General features: G+C 37.6%; 1 protein-coding gene across 1 annotated transcript in view; it reads right to left on the reverse strand.

The window, feature by feature from the left end:
* Positions 1 to 11,118: 11,118 nt before the first annotated feature.
* The window catches only part of LOC310639936 (coiled-coil domain-containing protein 169-like), a gene marked incomplete at its 5' end in the record, with an annotated part of 30,183 nt that continues 20,781 nt past the window's right edge, over positions 11,119 to 20,520 (reverse strand). Inside the window, 4 exons of the mRNA XM_083361938.1 lie at positions 11,119 to 11,431; positions 13,761 to 13,837; positions 17,970 to 18,023; positions 18,193 to 18,291. Coding sequence (XP_083218064.1) covers positions 11,329 to 11,431; positions 13,761 to 13,837; positions 17,970 to 18,023; positions 18,193 to 18,291 — 333 coding nt within the window. The 3' untranslated portion in view covers positions 11,119 to 11,328. The remainder of the gene's footprint in view (positions 11,432 to 13,760; positions 13,838 to 17,969; positions 18,024 to 18,192; positions 18,292 to 20,520) is intronic.

The raw sequence follows: 20,520 nt of genomic DNA on the forward strand, positions 1-20,520 counted from the left end.
CCACCGGTGCTGAAGAGGATGAAATTGACCGGTTCTATGAAGCCCTACAGCACCTTATAGAACTAACACCAAAAAATGATGTCCTTATCATCATGGGGGATTGGAATGCTAAAGTAGGAAGCCAAAAGATAACCGAAATAACAGGCAAGTTTGGCCTTGGAGTACAAAATGAAGCAGGGCACAGGCTGATAGAATTTTGTCAAGAGAATACGATGGTCATAGCAAACACTCTTTTCCAACAACCCAAGAGACGGCTCTACACATGGACATCACCAGACGGTCAACAAAGAAATCAGATTGACTATATTCTCTGCAGCCAAAGATGGAGAAGCTCTATACAGTCAGTAAAAACAAGACCAGGAGCTGACTGTGGCTCAGACCATGAGCTTCTTGTTGCAAAGTTTAGGCTTAAACTGAAGAAAGTAGGGAAAAGCACCAGGCCAGTCAGGTATGAATTAAATCATATCCCCGTTGAATATACAGTAGAGGTGACAAATAGATTTAAGGAATTAGATCTGATAGACAGGGTGCCTGAAGAACTATGGACAGAGGTTCGCAACATTGTACAAGAGGTAGCAACCAAAACCATCCCAAAGAAAAAGAAATGCAAGAAAGCAAAATGGCTGTCTGAGGAAGCTTTGCAAATAGCTGAGGAAAGGAGGGAAGCAAAAGCCAAGGGAGAAAAAGAAAGATACGCCCAATTGAATGCAGAATTCCAGAGAATAGCTAGAAGAGATAAGAATGCCTTCTTAAATGAACAGTGCAAAGAAATAGAAGAAAACAATAGAATAGGGAGGACCAGAGATCTTTTCAAGAAAATTGGAGAGATGAAGGGAACATTTAATGCAAAAATGGGCATGATAAAGGACCAAAATGGCAGGGACCTAACAGAGGCAGAAGAGATTAAGAAGAGATGGCAAAATTACACAGAAGAACTATACAAGAATGAGCTTAACGTCCCTGATAATCACAATGAGGTGGTCACTGACCTCGAGCCAGACATCCTAGAATGTGAAGTGAAGTGGGCCTTAGAAAAGCTGAGCAACAACAAAGCTAGTGGAGGTGACAGTATTCCAGCTGAGCTATTTAAAATCTTAAAAGACGATGCAGTAAAAGTGCTACACTCAATTTGCCAGCAAATTTGGAAAACTCAACAGTGGCCACAGGATTGGAAAAGATCAGTTTACATTCCAATTCCAAAGAAAGGCAGTGCCAAAGAATGTTCAAACTATCGCACCATTGCACTCATTTCTCATGCTAGTAAAGTTATGCTTAAAATCCTACAAGCTAGACTCCAGCAGTATGTGGATCGAGAACTACCAGAAGTACAGGCAGGATTTCGAAGAGGCAGAGGAACTAGAGATCAAATAGCCAACATACGCTGGATCATGGAGAAAGCTAGAGAGTTCCAGAAAAACATCTACTTCTGCTTCATTGACTATGCTAAAGCCTTTGATTGTGTGGATCATAACAAACTGTGGCAAGTTCTTAAAGAGATGGGAGTACCAGAACATCTTATTTGTCTCTTGAGAAACCTATATGCGGGCCAAGAAGCAACAGTGAGAACTGGACACGGAACCACTGATTGGTTCCAAATTGGGAAAGGAGTCCGGCAAGGCTGTATACTGTCGCCTTGCCTATTTAACTTATATGCAGAGCACATCATGAGAAAGGCAGGCGTAGATGAATCAAAAGTTGGAATTAAGATTGCTGGAAGAAATATCAACAACCTAAGATACGCAGATGATACCACTCTAATGGCAGAAAGTGAAGAGGAACTGAAGAGTCTCTTGTTGCGAGTGAAGAAGGAGAGTGCAAAAGTTGGGTTGAAACTAAACATTAAGAAAACCAAGATCATGGCATCCGGCCCTCTCAATTCCTGGCAAATAGATGGGGAAGAAATGGAGGTAGTGACAGATTTTATTTTCCTGGGCTCCAAGATCACTGCAGATGGGGACTGCAGCCAAGAAATTAAAAGACGCTTGCTCCTGGGGAGGAAAGCCATGGCAAATCTAGACAGCACACTAAAAAGCAGAGACATCACCCTGTCAACAAAAGTGCGTATAGTCAAGGCTATGGTCTTCCCAGTTGCAATGTATGGCAGTGAAAGTTGGACCATAAGAAAGGCTGAGCGCAAAAGAATTGAGTCCTTTGAACTCTGGTGCTGGAGAAGACTCCTGCGAGTCCCTTGGACTGCAAGGCGATCAAACCGGTCAGTCCTAGAGGAGATCAACCCTGACTGCTCTTTAGAAGGCCAGATCCTGAAGCTAAAACTCAAATACTTTGGCCACCTAATGAGGAGGAAGGACTCACTGGAGAAGAGCCTCATGCTGGGAAAGATTGAGGGCAAGAGAAGAAGGGGACGACAGAGAATGAGGTGGCTGGATGGAGTCACTGAAGCAGTAGGCGTGAGCTTAAATGGACTCCAGAAGATGGTAGAGGACAGGAAAGCCTGGAGGAACATTGTCCATAGGGTCGCGATGGGTCGGACACGACTTCGCAACTAACAACAACAACACAAAGCAGGTTATACAGCACAAAGAAGACAAGGGTTCCCAGTCTTCTTGGACTGGTGAGCATGTCCTGAAAGCATATGGATGTGCTAGGCGCTCCTGGCTACTTTCCTTCATGACCAGAAGCAAGCTCGCCTGACCAATAACCAGCCAAGACACAGTGAAGGCTTTTTGTTTCGTTTCTTGCAATAAGTGGGGAGAGAAGCTATCAAAGCTTGGTTGTCTCCAAAGTTTCAACCCAAAATATTCCCTTCTTTATACAGGTTTGTCCCGACCGCCACATCCCTCCTCTTTCCCCATTGGCTGAGCTACTATGAGGTTACACTCTTTCCGACTGCCTCCTACATATTTCCTGCTACATACTAAATCATGCATCACATGTACATTAAAATCAAGAGATAATTTATGCAAGGTGTGTCAGTTAATATTAATCAACTACAGTAATTGCACATGCTCAGTTGCCTGAGTTTTGGTCCTCTTTTTTATGACCTCTTAGAAAAATAGGTTTTTTCCTGTTTTGCTAGTTATCTTCTCTTACAGATGTTTTGATAGCTAAATTTTGCCTACTTATTTCTCTTACATCCTTTCTTTATGCTATCCTTTCCTGTTTCCCATCTTTTCCACTCAGTAAATTTCCACTGCAGCAAATTCAATTTTAAATTTCTCTTTCAATATTAAATTTCTGAAGACCTTTCCTTCTATCAGATGCATTTGCAAAAATTATTTATTTCTTCAATTTAAAAGTGAGTGTGGCTTTGTAGAGGGGAGGGGAAGACCTGCTTATAGAGAACATGGCTGCCATCATGGCTTTTATTAAATGTTTATAAACCTTTTCTAAGTGGATGGAGAACTTTTGGCCTACTAGGTGTTGTTAAAGTGCAGCTTTTAACAACTGACTGGTGACAAACGTATTTACAGTTTTTTTAAAATGACTAAGCAATAGCGAGCCTAGTGGAAACCAGCAGCATAAAATGCTAGTAAATAAATATTGCCCTCTTTGGTAAATAATAAAAAACATAAAAGTTAAATGCTTATTAAAATTATTTACTGTGTACACAAATCAGTAGCATTGTATAATTAAAGTTTATTATTCTAGGATGCATCAAAATAATAAGTTGCAGGAATAACTATTTTACACAAAGAAGTAGAAAGTTTAAAAAGAGAAGTGAAAAAAGGAGGGGGAAACTGGGAGAAAAGAGATTCAGGCAAGATGATCCAGGCCAAAGTTACAGGAACATTAATGATTCAGGTCTACTGACCAGTGTCAAACCCTTGCACTGAACTGTTTTGAAAAAAAACCCAAACCCAGATCTTCACTTCCATCTAGAGCAGGGCTGTCAAACTCAATTTAATTGAGGGCCGCATCAGCATTATGGTTACCCTCAAAAGACCAGATGGGCATGGTTGTGTGGGCATGGCCGGGTAGGTGCAGCCAGCCCAGCTCCGCTCACTCGGAGCGGTTGGGTCAGCACAGAACAAATCTCACCGGCTAACTCAACGTGGGAACAACTCAGTACCCCACAAGCTCCTTGCCTCCCCAAACTGACAGCAGCCAAGCACATGCATGCGCGCGTGCGCACGCACACACACACACACACCCACACACATTCCAGGTTTGGGGACTTTTATCCAGCTCAGATGTGGATAAAAATCTCCAAACTTGGAATGGTGCATGCATGTGTGTGCAGCACACCAAAGTTCTTGGTTGAATTACAGATATCTCTGGATGAGAAGGCAGGGTGCTGGGGAGCTGTGTAAGGGAAGGCTGCCCCAACAAGCCAGCATCCTTCTCAAAAGCTTTCCCAAACAGGAAACAAGGAACCACGGTCTCTATCTTTTCCCAACAACTCTTCTATGTCCAAGAAGCCATGGGGAGTGAGGCAAGACAGGCTGCAGGGCCCCGAGATGCAAAAGTGCAGTGAACATGGGGTGGCACTGAGTGCAGTTTATTGAATGCCCTGGGCTCACATCCAGCTGCTTGTCGCTGCTGGCCAATGAGTGGGCAGGGGAGGCAGCAATGAGCTGCAGCTGCTGCTGGGCATTGCCAGCCTCCGCACACTTGCCAGCTCCAGTGCATGTGCCCAGGGGGAGCGCCCAGCTGGGCTGGGGTGGGCTGAGGCCAAGGCGGCAGGGGCTGGCCCCTAGCCATCTTCAGGGTGGTCACGCGGGCCAGATCTAAACACATCATGGGCTTGATCTGGCCCATGGGCCTTGAGTTTGACATGTCTATTCTAGAGGACTAAACATTACCGTTTCTGTATGCACATTTTAGACTTTTACAGCTTTTGTTTGTATTTACAATTGTAGGTGAGAATTGTGCTGTATATAGCATTGTGGGCTAATGCATTATAATCAATAAAATTGAATTGTGTCCCTTTCCTTTTCAAAGTCAAATTACCTGGTCCTAAGTAAATGGTCTATTAAACCATGTTAAACAATTGTGCTGAAAAAGCATCAATTCCTACCAATTTATGCTGGTAAGGGCTCACAACAGACACTATATGCATGAGAATACAGAGTAAGAGGTTGTTTAGCTTCAACAAATGGTAAAATGCAGCTGACCTTCACTAATTTCTGAAACTAAGGAACCTGGGTCCCAATTAATGCTGGGAATTCCAGGTTTTTGAGAAGCTAATTGGAATTAAAAAGGAAAACATAGTAAAAACATGGCAAATGTTTTAGCTATTTTTATGTTTTCCCTGTTTTGTACGCTACCCACAGTCCCACTGGAGTTCAGAGGCCAATAAATTTAAATACATAAGTAACTTCCATAAATCTGCCCTGAAAACTGCATAAGAACATTTGCAAACTATCAAGTTCAAGCTGTGAGATCTTTTTCTTTACTTTCAGGATTTAACATCATATAGAAGACTATGAACTTGAATTAATATTGTGACTACAGTAGTCTTAATGAAGTGTTGAGCTTAGAACAAGAAGAGTCGGGTTCAAAGCCCAACTCAAGTATCAAACTAATTGGCGAGCCATTCTATCTAATCTACTTCAAAGGAGTATTGGGCTGATAAGATACAAATAGAAGAACAGCAAGGTCCCTTATGGAAGGAAAGGATGAAAGCATAACCAAGGTTATTCTGCAGATATTAATAAGAGAATAATAATATTCCAGATAAAAGCTCAGCTGGTTGATTTATTTAGCAGTATGAAGTACAAAAGTGAAAAAAGAATATCCAGGCTCACAAAGGATAGAATATTAACCATTCTTACTGAGAGAATTGAGGCTTGTAGTCCTTTTACATAAAGTTCTTGAAAATTTTATATTATTGGAATCAATTTAATTAAAAATGTGGGAGATAATGAATTCTTCTAAAATACCCATGATAGTTAGATGGGAGAGAGAAAACTAACTGCCCTATCCAGTAGTTGGACCAAAATACTTATGCTATTTAATATGGGATTTTGTGCATTTAGAAACACTGCACCTTCACACATCAGTTTGCCAGTTGGAAGAGATGCTAAATCCCATGTGAGATTTTATACCAATTTTTGAGGCTGATTCTAACATTCACTGGAAAATTACTTCTCACCTTCTGATCTCTGAAAGCATTGGACACTGGTGAACTGGTTTTAAGGAAAACAGCCTAGTTTTAAATACTGGAAAAATCAAGAGATCATTGTCGATTTCATAAAAGGCAGGCACAGCCACACTTCTCTGTGCATTAATGATTCACCTGTGGAGATGGTTACCAGCATCAAATTCCTGGGTTTGCAGTTAACAAGTAGGCTGGCTTGGTCATTCAGTGACGAGACACTAGTGAAGCGGGCACAGCAGTGCCTGCATTTTCTGCATCACATGAGAAAAGCTCATCTTCCTTCCCCTGTCCTTACCACTTTCTACAAAGGGATGATTGAGAGCATCCTGTCATACAGCATCACAGTCTGGTTTGCAAGCCTCAATGCTTCAGACAGGAAGGCGGTGCAGAGAGTGGTGAGGATGGCCGAAAAGATTATTGGCAGTTCCCTCCCTTCCATCCAGGACTTAGCACATAAACGTTGCTTGAGCAGGGTCCGTAAGATTGTCTGGGACACTACACATCCTTTTCACGACCTGTTTTCCTTGTTTCCTTCTGGGAGGAGGCTCTGTGGTATCCAAAGCAGAACATCCAGATTCAGTCAGTTTTGTTATTAACCTTGTGAACTCTAAAACGTCCTCCTTCCGTTATGTATTCAAGATGGACAGTGATTAATATTTATGTTTACTTATATCTAAGGGTGTAAGTCTATACATATGTTGCATATAGTATGTTTAAATGTGTGTTATGTATGTGTACACTTCGAGAGCAAGCAACTAAATTTCATTTTTAATGTGTGCCATTGTGCCTACAGTAAAAAAATGACAATAAAGGTTATGTATCCTTCTAAAGGTAAGGGACGCGGTGGCTCAGTGGGTTAGGATGCTGAGCTTGTCGATCAGAAGGTTGGCAGTTTGGTGGGTCGAATCCCAAGTGCCTTGTAACAGAGTGAGTGCCTGTTACTTGTCCCAGCTTCTGCCAACCTAGCAGTTCGAAAGCACGTAAAAAATGCAAGTAGAAAAATAGGGACCACTATGGTGGGAAGGTAACAGCGTTCCGTGCGCCTTTGGTGTCTAGTCATTCCGGCCACATGACCACGGAGACGTCCTCGGACAAGCGCTGACTCTTTGGCTTTGAAACGGAGATGAGCATCGGCCCCTAGAGTCGGAAATGACTAGCACACATGTGCGGGGGAATCTTCTAAGACTCAGTGCTAGCAACAGACTATTAGTTTCTTTTTACCTGATGCTACGCACGTGCATACATTCATTCATTTTGATTCTATTCTCTTAGTGCATATAGAATATCCACTTGAACTTTAAATATCTTTTCTTCTAAAATCAACCAGGATAAAAGAGATTTAACAATAAAACATAACTGTACAGTCCAAGCTAATTCAGTATGAACAAGAACATGACATTCAGTTCATGGTGCTGTATGTAAAATTACATTGTTTGATTCTAAATCTCAAAAAGCACCCACTCCCAAATTGCACTCCATCCCCATCCTCAGTGCTGCTATTAACAGAATGAAGGGAGGAGCTACATGTGTGGCTGGCTAGCATTGCAACCAGGATGCAGAAGGCTCCCTTTCTTAAAACTGCAATCTGTGGGTGGATGACTTCATCCACATGAAGAAATTGGGATCAGGAGAGGACTGGTGAATACATAACACAAATGAAGTTACCTGTGCTGCTCCAAGAGCGAAAATAAAAAGCTCTGCAAATGGAATACTAAATATAGTAGCATTCAGTGACTGGGTTCAAATATTGTGCTGTTTTTGCAATGGGTTGTTAAATAATTTATGTTACATAAACATAAGCTTGTTTGGGTTTATGTTAGCATTTCATATAAGTCCTGTTAGAGGTTGAAACATCTATTTGTACATGTGAACATTGCTGACCTGCAAGAATTTGTCCCAAGCAATTCTTAATGAAGCAGGTTTTAGAACTATAACAGAAAGAATATTTATTGAAGGAAATACATACAGCGTAGACAAAACCTAGGATCTGGCTATATTCTACTAGGACAGACATGTCAAACACAAGGCCCGGGGGCCGGATCCGGCCCACAAAGTGGTTTCATGTGGCCCACGAAGCCATCCTGGAAACAGTGAGGGAACGGCCCCCACTGCCTTGGCCCTGAGACCCTCCTTCTGCCAGAGACCCTCAGATCTGTCCCACTCCTGCCCAGGCCCCCATAGGCACCCTTGATGCGAACAATGTAGAGCTGGCCATGCCCACCCAGTAGGCCATACGCACTCTAGCCATGCCCACCCAGTAGGCCATGCCCACCCTGGCCATACCCACTCAGCCCCCTGAGGGCAACCGCAATGCTGATGCGGCCCTCAATGAAATTGAGTTTGACACCCCTGTACTAGGAGAATCTAGAGGCAGGTTCTATATGCATTTTTGTCTAGGAAGAAAGAGAACTGACATCAGATTTGACAAAAAGCAAGCAGAACTATGGTCAAAGAGGGTACATCCTTAATCCATTACTGTTTTCTGTATTGTAATGTTGAACAACCAGTTCAATTAGATATGGATCTTCAACCTCCCTATTCACTGACTGGTTAACCTCCAACTCCCACTGTGTCTCAAAATGGGTGTCAATTTTTGGGCAAAGGGTCAATAAATCCATCTGCCAGGATTCCTTATGATGAGTTCTCTTACCACTTCTAAAATAGTGGTTGCTGCTTGCCTGGATATGTATAATAATAAGTTGGAAGGGACCTTGGAGGTCATCTAGTCCAACCCCCTGCTCAAGCAGGAAACCCTATACCATTTCAGGCAAATGGCTGTCCAGTCTCTTCTTAAAAACTTCCAGTGTTGGAGCATTCACCACTTCTGGAGGCAGGTTGTTCCACTGGTTAATTGTAAAAGTTAAACCACATTAACTTTAATCCACCCCTCTCCCAGTTTTGAAGCCCTCCAGAATTGTGGATTTCTGTTTCTAAAATTCCCAGTAATGGCCATATTGGCTAGGGAATTCTCAGAGCTTACCTTTGTACTTCAAGAGGGCACCATCATTTGGGATAGCTGGCTTAGCAGGATGTGAAATACAGTCATTCTCAGTTGAGCAAAACTTTGATCATCCAGGAAGTTTACTTCATCCCCACTGCTTATGATAAATTTATAAAACAAGTGTCTTTTCTCTTCCTCTGCCCAGTATTCTGACAGGTTTCTTGAAACATATATTTAATTTCTAAGAAAAACGATATTCTAGCCATCTATTTCTTTCTAAGGATGCAAAAGTAATTTCTATGGCCATAAAGAAGTTCTCATGAAAACAATGCCAGATTCCTTTAACCTGAATGTCAATAGAGTTAAAAGAAATGACCGAGCTCTTCATTAGTCTGAGAGTTTCTTGTACATTATTGGCTGGCACAATGAAGAATCCAGGTTTAAAAAATGATCCAGGAATGCTGCCATATGAGGAGCATTACTGATAACAGTAAGGTCAATAACTGTTTCAGCAACAATTCCTGAAAAAATCTGAATGTAAGAGTTTGTGCTGTATAGCTTCCCAATAGACACTTCTGCCAACTTCATAAGAAATGGAAAGGGAAAATATGCTATGGATACAATTTCTATGTCGTCATAAAAGAATGTTTACTTCCAGCATAATTCTGTATATGTTTATTCATAAGAACTCAAAGAGCAAACAAACCAGTAAGATAGTCCACATCGTAAATAAGAAAGCTTATTCTAAATAAATGAGTTTATAAAATTCAATAAACCATTAGGTGGACTGTTTTATGACTTAACACAATGAACAGATTCAGTTATTGTAAACTGTAAAGCATGGTTTATGACTCAGACTGATATAGGAATTAAATCAGTGTAATCAATCAGAACTTTGTTCTGTAATATTTTTAATATAACTTCAGATTTGTAAGTTAAAAAGAGTTAGGAACTATTGCAAAACCTTCCACAAATAACTACTGGTTTTTCCCCCATAATTCCACATTGATCAAATTCCTTGTTTTGTTCTTGCTTTTCAATTCTTTAATGAAGCTCTGGCTAACAAACAGAAACATCACAACAGTTGGATTCATACAAGCACTATTCAAACTATCCAAACATATGCCATATATTATAAGGCACATGGCACTCCCAGGGCTTGATTTGTTTAGCATGATATCCAAATAGAAACTCTTTATTGTCTTCCTCATAAAAGTCAAGTAAAAATGATATGGCTTCTCATTTTGATTCCAAATAAGAACCAACCAACTGATTCTGCACATGTGGTCAAGGAAATTTTAGTCACTCTCACTCTGGAGTTACTTAGCTTGGGCAAGGCACATCTGAATTCTGGCTTATTTTTAAAGGCAAGAGCAAATAGCCTAAACCAGATGAGTCCATTTTCAAAACAAGGAACAGGAATGACCCCACTGCCTAAAAAAGAGTAGCTTCAAGACAAATATACCATGCACTGTATGCACTGAACTGTAAGAATGTAAACTTTGCTTTCACTATAAATAAGGCCAGCATTCAATACATATAAGTTGTTGAAATTTGTTCATAGTGGCTCCGCTGCGTTTTCTATAATAAAACTACTTTTCAAAAGCTTGTGTATCTCAGAAAGCCTGTTGTGCCTGCATAAGACATATCTTTTCCAACAGGCCGACCTGGACTGATGATAATGGGGTTTTTAATTATGATTTTAAATGTTTTTATTGGTTTTAGTGGGACTTTGACACAATTTAATTCTTTTTTAATATTTGTATTCATTTGTATTTTATTGTTGCTAGCCGCCCTGAGTGCTTCGGGAGATAGGGCGGCATACAAGTCTCATTATAAATAAATCCACTTCAGTCTGTTGAAAGAAGGCAAAGTTCAGTGTGGAATACAGACTCATAAACATTTCTACAGCTTTTTGCATTTCAACAAGAAATAAGGCTAATTTTACTGACACTATAAGCCATAAAGTACCGGTAGCTTGTTTGCTTTTGGATTAGAATGATGTATGAGATCTGGATGACATCTTAAAAGCTAGACCTAACATATTTATAATCCACTAGAATGCTTCCTTACATTGTTCCTGTATGTAGAGAGTATATCTTGAGACTATGCCATAATGATTTTTCTTTGAGGTGTCTTTGGTGTTCTCTGAGCTCGGTTGTTTTCTTGCAGATGTTTCATTACTCAAACTAGGAAACATTATCAGTGCTAGTCCTGAATTTGGATTGAGGAACCTTTAAAATACTATTTTAAAATAACATTTTCTGTTTACTGTAATTGCAAGTAGCAAAATAAACAATAAGAGGAGAGAGTCTAGGATAAGAAATCAGAGTTTCAGTTTTGGAAGATGCTTCACTCCTGCTGTTTTTTTAATTGGTCCCTTCTTTGGGTCCAGTATTCTTTGATTTCTTGGAATATTACACTTTCTCCTAAAATATAAAAAAAAAAAAGAAAATTCAGAAAACACACTTTCACTTGCCTGTTGCTATAGAAACATGGCATTTTGTGATAATTGTTATACCACTATTAGATAGCAGGGTAGTAGCAAAATGGCCAACCACATTTGCAGATGGCGAAAAATATGGAACATATATTTTTTAAGAAGAGTAGATTTTGGCTGGTTTTGAAAGAGACGCATAGACTTTTACAATAACAGCAACCTCCTCTTAAAGAAACCTTTTAGCATGGCTGCCACCAATGACAGTAGAAGTATGTATTATTCTTTCCCCCCCCCGACACATTTTTACAATTTCATCTAAGACTGGATTGGAACTGAGCAATGTTTTATTCAAAATTGTACAATAATGCCAGCTGTGCAATACTGGGTTTACTCTTGGAGGGAAGCACTTAGGCTGGACAATAAGATTTTCCTTCTATCATAACTTAAAATAGGTCACATTAAGCTATAATGAAATTATTTCATTTGAGCTTACTGTAATGTGTGAATCCAGGCCATTATGGTTTATAAAGTATAAATTATGGCTTAGCACACAGAAGCAAGAATGATGGCTTGTTAAATGATCCTTGGTTATAACAAACTGTGGCTTAGTATGAAGTAAGAATCAAGGCAGTAAAACGAGAGCGTTTTTAATTGCCTTAGAAGGCATGGATTTTTTTAAAAATGTCAAGCACTCTCTGGAGAAAATAATCTCCCAAATTCTTGCACATAAGCTACCCATATTCTGAGCTCTTTCCAAGAAAGCATGCTGCTTGTTAGATTTGAGCCTATCAGCATATTGCATTATTTCCCATTTAGAAGCTTGCCTTTAAATTTAACATTCAAGTTGGTTTATAGAGAAAAACAGCCTATCACAGAATTGCAGGAGAGATTTAAGAGTCAAAGTTGAAAATGACGATCATAAAAAAATAGGTGATACCTTGATCACACTGTAGTGGCCACCATCTTAATTTTTTAAACAACTGATTTCTACATCCAAACTATTTTTTTTGTTCAGATATATGCAGCTGCTACAAATACTGACATCAAGATAGTTCTTAATAAAATGCTTTATAGGTCCCTAAATAAAAATATTACATTGACACCCCAATTTTGTGAAAAGGATGTTTACAAAATAATAATAAAATGTAAGATGTTTGAATTGTGTTGCTATTTTAGCATAAATACACTAGTACATTTAGTTGGAAAACCCCAAAAAGCTGACCAAAAAATCTTAATCTGCGTCTAGCCAGGCTTTTAACAGATGAGATGGCTAGATTTAATTTTCAAAATGGGACACTTAATTCTAGTTCTAAGGATAATCATGAATGCAATAATGATTTGCTTTGAGCAGATTAGGCACACAAATACCACATTCCAAGAGTCTTGCATTCTAGACCCCTCAAATGGGTTGGCTCTTTTCATGATGAATATTTAATAATAGAGAAATAGACTACTTTTTGTGGTATCTATATAATTAAAAGTCTAAGTCTGACTTTTACAAACCTATATAAAGTAATTAGGAGGTGGAATAGTGCCATCCTAAAATTATCCACATTATTATATAAAAGGGATTTGTGCCATCTATGTGATGTTAAGATAAGGTAGGAATTAATGTCTCTAAAAAGTGGGAAGCTGAGATGGCATTAAAGATGATAATTCATTATTTTTGGTTTTGGTAACAGCTATTTTAAAGTAAAAATGTAAGCTTGAATTTAGCATAATGTCTGCAGACCCATAAAGCCATTTTTGCCATGCCCTAAGTTTTAATTAAATATATAAAATTTGTCTATTATTTTATTTTATATCATAATTTTTCAAAAGCATAAATTATTTGAATGGTATTCCGAAGTTTTACTGCATGCACACAAATTAGGGCATTAGGATTGAAAAGCAATAAGTAAACCAAGTGTACGCACTGTATTAATCTGTGTTTTTCAAATTATGGTTTGCTGAATAAAACATAACTGAGCTTATTTATTTATTTACTTCAAGTTTATTTTGCATTTTTAACAAGGACGTATTTATGATTTTTTTTACTAATTTTATATCCACAACAATATCCTGTGACAACTGGGTTAAGAAATAGCAACTCATTCCAATGACCTTCCAATGACCTTCGGACAGGAAGTCTGATTAATCTGATCTCCTAACTATAACCAAAACAAAATAATTCACTTTCTGGCTTAATGTGCTATGTGAATAGTGTTAGATAATTTACAAAATAGACTGGGCTAACTTGGAGATGTGTCACCCTGCTACTAGTCCAACCTCTTAGCATGAGTAATAGAACCACTAAGCCAGTAATAAAAACTATTTACCTCAGAACTTGGTTCTCCCTCTTCATTTCAGCTGCATCTATTTTCTGTTTCTCTAATGGTTTTAGGGATCCTGATATCTGCAAAAGTCAATATATGTTAAGCCCTACTCTTTGTGAGCTTTCCCCAATAGCACCTCCATATAATTTGTATCTCTAATGGTTTGGAATTACAAGGGTTAAAAAGTATGTTCACAGTCAAGGAGAAAGAAATCTGGCCAGAGTGCTTGATTTTTAAAGGCTGCTCTAGAAACATAGTAGGTATATTTCACTAGTATTTGAACTATGATCCAAAAATTGCATTAAAATATGTGGTACATTTTATGATGTTTGCAGGATATTACTAAGGACTAGCTAAAATATGCCCAAATCATGAACTTGGATGTAGAAGATAATGAAGGCCATAGAGCAAGAAACAAAAACAATTGAAGTTGCCAATATGGATTTGGATTCTACTCAATGGCCTATGTTACTTTCATGAAAGACTAATGGGAAGAATTGAGATACATTTTATTAAAATAAAGGGAGTATTTTGCAGGGGCTCACCACAATGTCAGGAGTAAAATGCCAAACTGAAACACGGCCAAGGACCAGGGCCAAAAAAGAAGAACACAAAGAAATAAGCACTAGGTGAGGATCAGTTCAGTTTAGAGGACATTATAGCAGACTGGCACTCAAAACCTCAGGTATTTATATACCAATGAACAGAGTTTAGGAAATACTAGAGGACTAGCAATCCTAACTTAGGAAAACAAATTTGATGTCATAGGCATTACTGAACTTTGAGATGACACCAATGATTGGCACAAAGTTACAATTTATTCAAAATGAATAGAACCAGTAAAAGGAGTAACATTGCACTTCATATATAAATAAAAAAAAATATCATTGCACATTCTGGAATCAGTTAAAAGGATATTATTGAAAGATTTGTTTAAGAATAAAGAAGGAATAACTGCTATAGACCATCTAGGCAAGTTAAAGCAGTAGAAACACCTATGTAAACTAACAGCAACTTCTGTTGAAGATAGAGAACAAAACGTCTTCCTTTTATAACAGAACACAGAAACATAGAAAGAAAAAGAATGAAAAGGAACCTATTTAGATCTCAATATCTATTAGCTATTAATCCAATTTCCAATGCTTAGATATTGGAATGTTCACAGATTAAACTAAATGCTTTCAATGATAGTTAAGTGTTTACTGAATGCAGAATTTAAAAAGAGAAGATGTCCATAGACCAGATACAATAATTTAATTCTCCCCTTTTCTTTCTTTTCATTCTGCAATGTATATACATTTATTACAAAATCCAAATGTACTAAGAGCAAGTTTTACAAATGGAAATGTTTTTCAGCAAATGCACCTCATTCTATAAGACAAGAGATAATTATACAGAGTGAACCATTTGCCAGCTGGTTTAAATACATGGATTCATGCTAATTGTAGCCTTCTTCCTAGACTAGTACATGATGAAAAGAATAGCAGTTCTGTAATAGAGGTAAAATACAGTATCTTTATTTTCTTTTAACACTATTTAAAGAACAATTTCTTTGAGACAATAGAAAACAAAGTATATCTTATCTTTATTACACAATAATACACACACATATACAAACAGACAGACAAACATGTATGCATGAACAATATTACTATAGATATTAATTACTATAGATATTACTATACAATATTAAACTATAGATCTATAATTTTGAACAATAAGAAAACATTCCAATTACAAGAAAAAATTAGATACTGCTATTTATTCATTTTCTCATAAAACAGAAAACTTTAAATCTATCTACACTACTCAGGTTGACACACTGAACAATTCTAGCTATAGAAAGGATTTGAAAAAGTGAGTAAAGTACACCCATACATCAGTCTGATATTGAAGGAATCTGGCACAAAACAAAATTGCATGTTGGACTTCAGATACAGGGATATTAATTTCACTTCAGTTGTATTAGTGGAGAGTAGATATTTCCAATACGAACCAGAAACATGGGAATATTGGTTGAAAGGATTATCTACTGCTCCTAGTTAATATAATTAAATATACTCTGTAATCAATATCTACAATCCATGCTGAGAGTAATGTGTAGGTGGTCTTTTAAATATGGAAGAATCAGGATTGTTGCAAATAAGAACCTCAAACAAGTGAAAGGGGGAAGCATGAGAAATTGAGTTGTATAATAGTTTTAACAGGTTTTCTTTTAGAGTACCCTACTACTAATACAAAATCTTTTCTAAAGGTTTTTTTTAAAGTCCAGTGTTACTTGTTTCCTGAACTTACTTTTGAAATATTTGATATACCATGAATAAAGTAAGTTTCTTTCCACAATTAAGTTAGTAGGCTTGTATTAAGCAATAACAAATGATATCATGGTGTTTCAATAATTAGGGTTAACATGTTATGAATCTTCTCCAGTTCAGAACCTGGTTATCTATGGGTCATCTATTCCCCCAAAATCATTGCCCATCTATCAAGAGTTGAAAGAAAGGGCTAACTCCAGATCTGGATCTTTAGGAAGTGCCATTTGTAGGGATCTTGAGTTCAGGTCCTCTTATTCACTCAGCCACCCATCTAGAAGAGCACTGTCCCTGACATCAGATAGGTTCCACTTCTTTTGGCTTTTTCAGTAAATCTTTTAAGAGTAAGGGGATTGTATTTGTTATTCCTCTGGTGGGTAAATCTCTTACATACAAGTATTTATGCTGATGAAACAGCTTTCAACCTATTAAAAATCTATAAACTGCTCAAAATTAGTTATGTTTGAAATAGGGCATAAATGGAATATAAAGTATGGTGTTAGTCAAGACAACAAAGTCACTTTGTTCCCTGTATCCATTTTTCCAGAACTTACTGTCAGCTCAGTTCAATGCTAGGAACATAGATTAGGACTTTAACAGACAAAAACAGTACTGATAAACAAGAACCCTGGGAGATAAAAGAATTGATCAATAGTAATTTTGTTGAAAGACCATGGCCTTAGTCAAACTCCAGTAGTAAGTATCTTTGTACTACTTCCACATTATCTCATCTTTCTGCCCTCACTGAATACATCATATTGTGCCATATCCAATCAAATATGTTATTGCAATTAATTACTAATTTTAGTGCACCAATCGTAAGTATAATTTGCAAAAGTCTATGAAGAGATTGCATATCCAATCCTTTTTAGGTAGCCTCAGCTGTCTCTGGTATTGTTAATAGAGGGTCTGATTGCCACTATTAAGAGTTCTCTGGAAAAATTATCCTATAAAAGCATAATAAATAAAGTAACAAAATTGTATAACATATGAATGTGATAGTTATAACTACCTACTGCTTTATTTACAGTCAGTGAGGTAATTTTGCCTCTCCAATTTTCCTTCCTTCTATAGCAGTTGTGTGCATAGATATTTTTGAAAACTAGACTTGTGCATCTATTGAAATAGGTTATGATTCATAAGAATAAATATAATATATTTGCTAATTTTTAGAAAGTCCCAAGTTATTTTTATTTTCATTTATGTGTACATTTAAAGAATAAGCATTGCAAACAATACAACAAAGTACACACAACCCTGAATATTTTTCAAACCTCCAGCTTTCCACAATTAAAACCTATTGCTCAAAATACTACACTATATTGTTAATGCTACTAAGAGTCAGTTGTGACTAGAATGGTATACAAGTCTAGTAAAACCAACAAACTAACAAACAAATTTGATTAATCTTTCCCATGGCTGGTGATAGGTAAGATAGGTGAATTCATTCTTACTTGTAATCTGAAAGAATACCCCAACAAAATTACATTTATAAGTTCATTAAACAGTTTATCTTCCACAACATGGTGCTCTTGTATAGATGCAATGCTTCCACTAATTTTAATAGACTTGGGGGGGAAAGAACCGGGGGCAGAAGAATAATGAGCAATGAAATTTATGAGTGTACAAATAATATACTTTAATGCAATACATAGTGTAGTTATGAGTTAAGGATCAGTAACATCATATATCCAATCTTTAAGTTTACAAGGGTAGAAAGAAAATGGCAAGACTGATTAACATCTCTCTTCAGCATTCTAGCTGAGTCAGCTTTGCAGAATTTTCTGGCCAGGAGGTGAATCAGGTTAAAATAGATGAGGAAAGTCCAGAAAGGAAAGAATAATGATTGGTTTAGGACAAAACATTTTTCTTTTATCATTCTAGAGATTTTTAGACTTACTTGTGAAATCATTGCTAAGTATGCACGGCGTTCATCATTGGCTTTATGATAAGCCTAAGTTCCAAAAGAACAAATAAGTGAATAAAACAGAAAATTAGATATTAAGCATAGTCCAGGATGCATGCGTCTGTGTGTGTATTATACTTTTCATCAATATAACAGGCGATCATGAAGCATCTTAAGATGGATGTATTTTAGAAGAACTATAGTAGAGAATACAGACCTTTGCCTCTTGATCAAGTCTAAGTTCATACTCCTTCAGCTGATTTTGGAGACTTTTCTTCTCCTCTTCCAGTTTTTTAAGAAACTCATTTAAAGAATTCTGTCATTAAATATGTAAATAAAATAAAATACATTGTTATTAGTTTTATTGCTATTCTGTTGCCCAATGAAAAAGCCCATTGGCAATTTAGAAATTGTGATTACATGCTTTAAACCCAATTATAAGCTGTACAAGTAGCCTTCAACTTATGACAACTGAGCCCAAAATTTCTGTTGCTAAATGAGACATTTGTTAAGTGAATTTTGCTCCACCTTACAACCTTTCTTGCCACAGCTCTTGAATGAATAACTGGAGTTGCTAAGTCAGTGTCGCAGTGGTTAAGTGAACCTGGCTCCCCATTGACCACTCCGTTACTGACTTAACAACTGCAGTGATTCACTACTTTTACTTTTTTCTAGTGTCCAGTTTTACTTCAGTGTGATATTTTTTGGTCCTCTCCCAACTATGCAAACTATGAGGGAGACAGGCTGTTGAGAAACATGAATATATATTTCCATAAATAAATGCATAATCGCATGTTGGAGAAAATGCTTCATCTCAATACAACTACCAAACTGTATATTTTTCTTCCTTATTCAGCAACAACATATCCATGCAAAAACTTTGCCTTGCCTTTTTGATTTTTTCAAAACCTCATGGATGGTTCTTTTCAGATCCAAGGGAAACCATGAAATATTGCAGAGTCTGAATAAGACACAAACTTCTGTGCTCTTCTTTCTTTTCCCATACAGGATAAGGAAAAGATAAGGTTTCCTGATAGTCCCTGTTATGTGCAATTTCATGAAGCTCTGTTAAATTGTGATTTGACAGCAATTCATAATCTGAAACAAATTTGATCATGATCTCTCCTGATGAATTGCATTGTGGAGATTTACACACTCACACAAACCCCAAACCTGTGAAAAAGCATTATACAAGCCTGACTATTATCAGTTTTGCATACAGTTAAACAGAAGGAAATCTAGACAGCACACTAAAAAGCAGAGACGTCACCCTGTCAACAAAAGTCCGTATAGTCAAGGCTATGGTCTTCCCAGTTGCAATGTACGGCAGTGAAAGTTGGACCATAAAAAAGGCTGAGCGCCAAAGAATTGAGGCCTTTGAACTGTGGTGCTGGAGAAGACTCCTGTGAGTCCCTTGGACTGCAAGGCGATCAAACCGGTCAGTCCTAGAGGAGATCAACCCTGACTGCTCTTTAGAAGGCCAGATCCTGAAGCTAAAACTCAAATACTTTGGCCACCTAATGAGAAGGAAGGACTCACTGGAGAAGAGCCTAATGCTGGGAAAGATTGAGGGCAATAGAAGAAGGGGACGACAGAGAATGAGGTGGCCGGATGGAGTCACTGAAGCAGTAGGCGTGAGCTTAAATGGACTCCAGAAGATGGTAGAGGACAGGAAAGCCTGGAGGAATGTTGTCCATAGGGTCGCGATGGGTCGGACACGACTTCGCAGCTAACAACAACAAACAGAAGGAATTATTGCCCTCCTGACTGTACTCACTGTAGACACAATAATCACCATTTTACCACTATGGAAATAAAGAAATGTATATCTACTGAGAAATAATACCACTGAGTTCACAACACCTATTTTCAAGTAAACATATGAGAACAAGCTCTACTGAATGCAGAAGGATTTATTTCAAAGTAGACAGGCATTCTAAATCTCTTGATGTAATAGGACTTCAGCAGAATCTTTATTGCACAACCCTTCACAATTTCAATGTTACATATGAAATGTAAATTACTTATGGGTTGATTTTACAGTATATCTTATATGAAAGAAATTTCTTTATATCTAATGCTTCCAAAAGATAACAAACTGGTTAAAAATCACAAAACAGAATTTATAGTGTAGACAAAAATGATGTATTATTTTAAAAGATGTTGACATATTGCAATAAATCTCCAAATGATTTAGACATTAGGAAACTGACGCCAGAGCCACAGCTTTTGAGAGTTTTCCTACAATTTACAGCAAGATGTTAATTTTAATCCCTAGAATAAAAAAGTAATATATATCATGGAAATATACAAAGCTATTTACTCAGAATAAACTGAAATTTCAACCAATTATAAATAAATCTCCTTTGAATAAAACAGAATATTCCCATTTTACAGTATTCCAAAGAAACTTCCTGGTCCTTTGATATCGGCTAATATTTTCCTTCTGGTTCCCAGAGGTGAGACAGGTATCAATCAGGGCAGTGCCCTTGTCAACCTTGACATGTCTAGGTTCTGAGAAGCTGAACATCATTGCAATCCAAAC

This window comes from Vipera ursinii, assembly GCF_947247035.1.
Source record: "Vipera ursinii genome assembly, chromosome: 4".
NCBI classification, from domain to species: Eukaryota; Metazoa; Chordata; class Lepidosauria; order Squamata; family Viperidae; genus Vipera; species Vipera ursinii.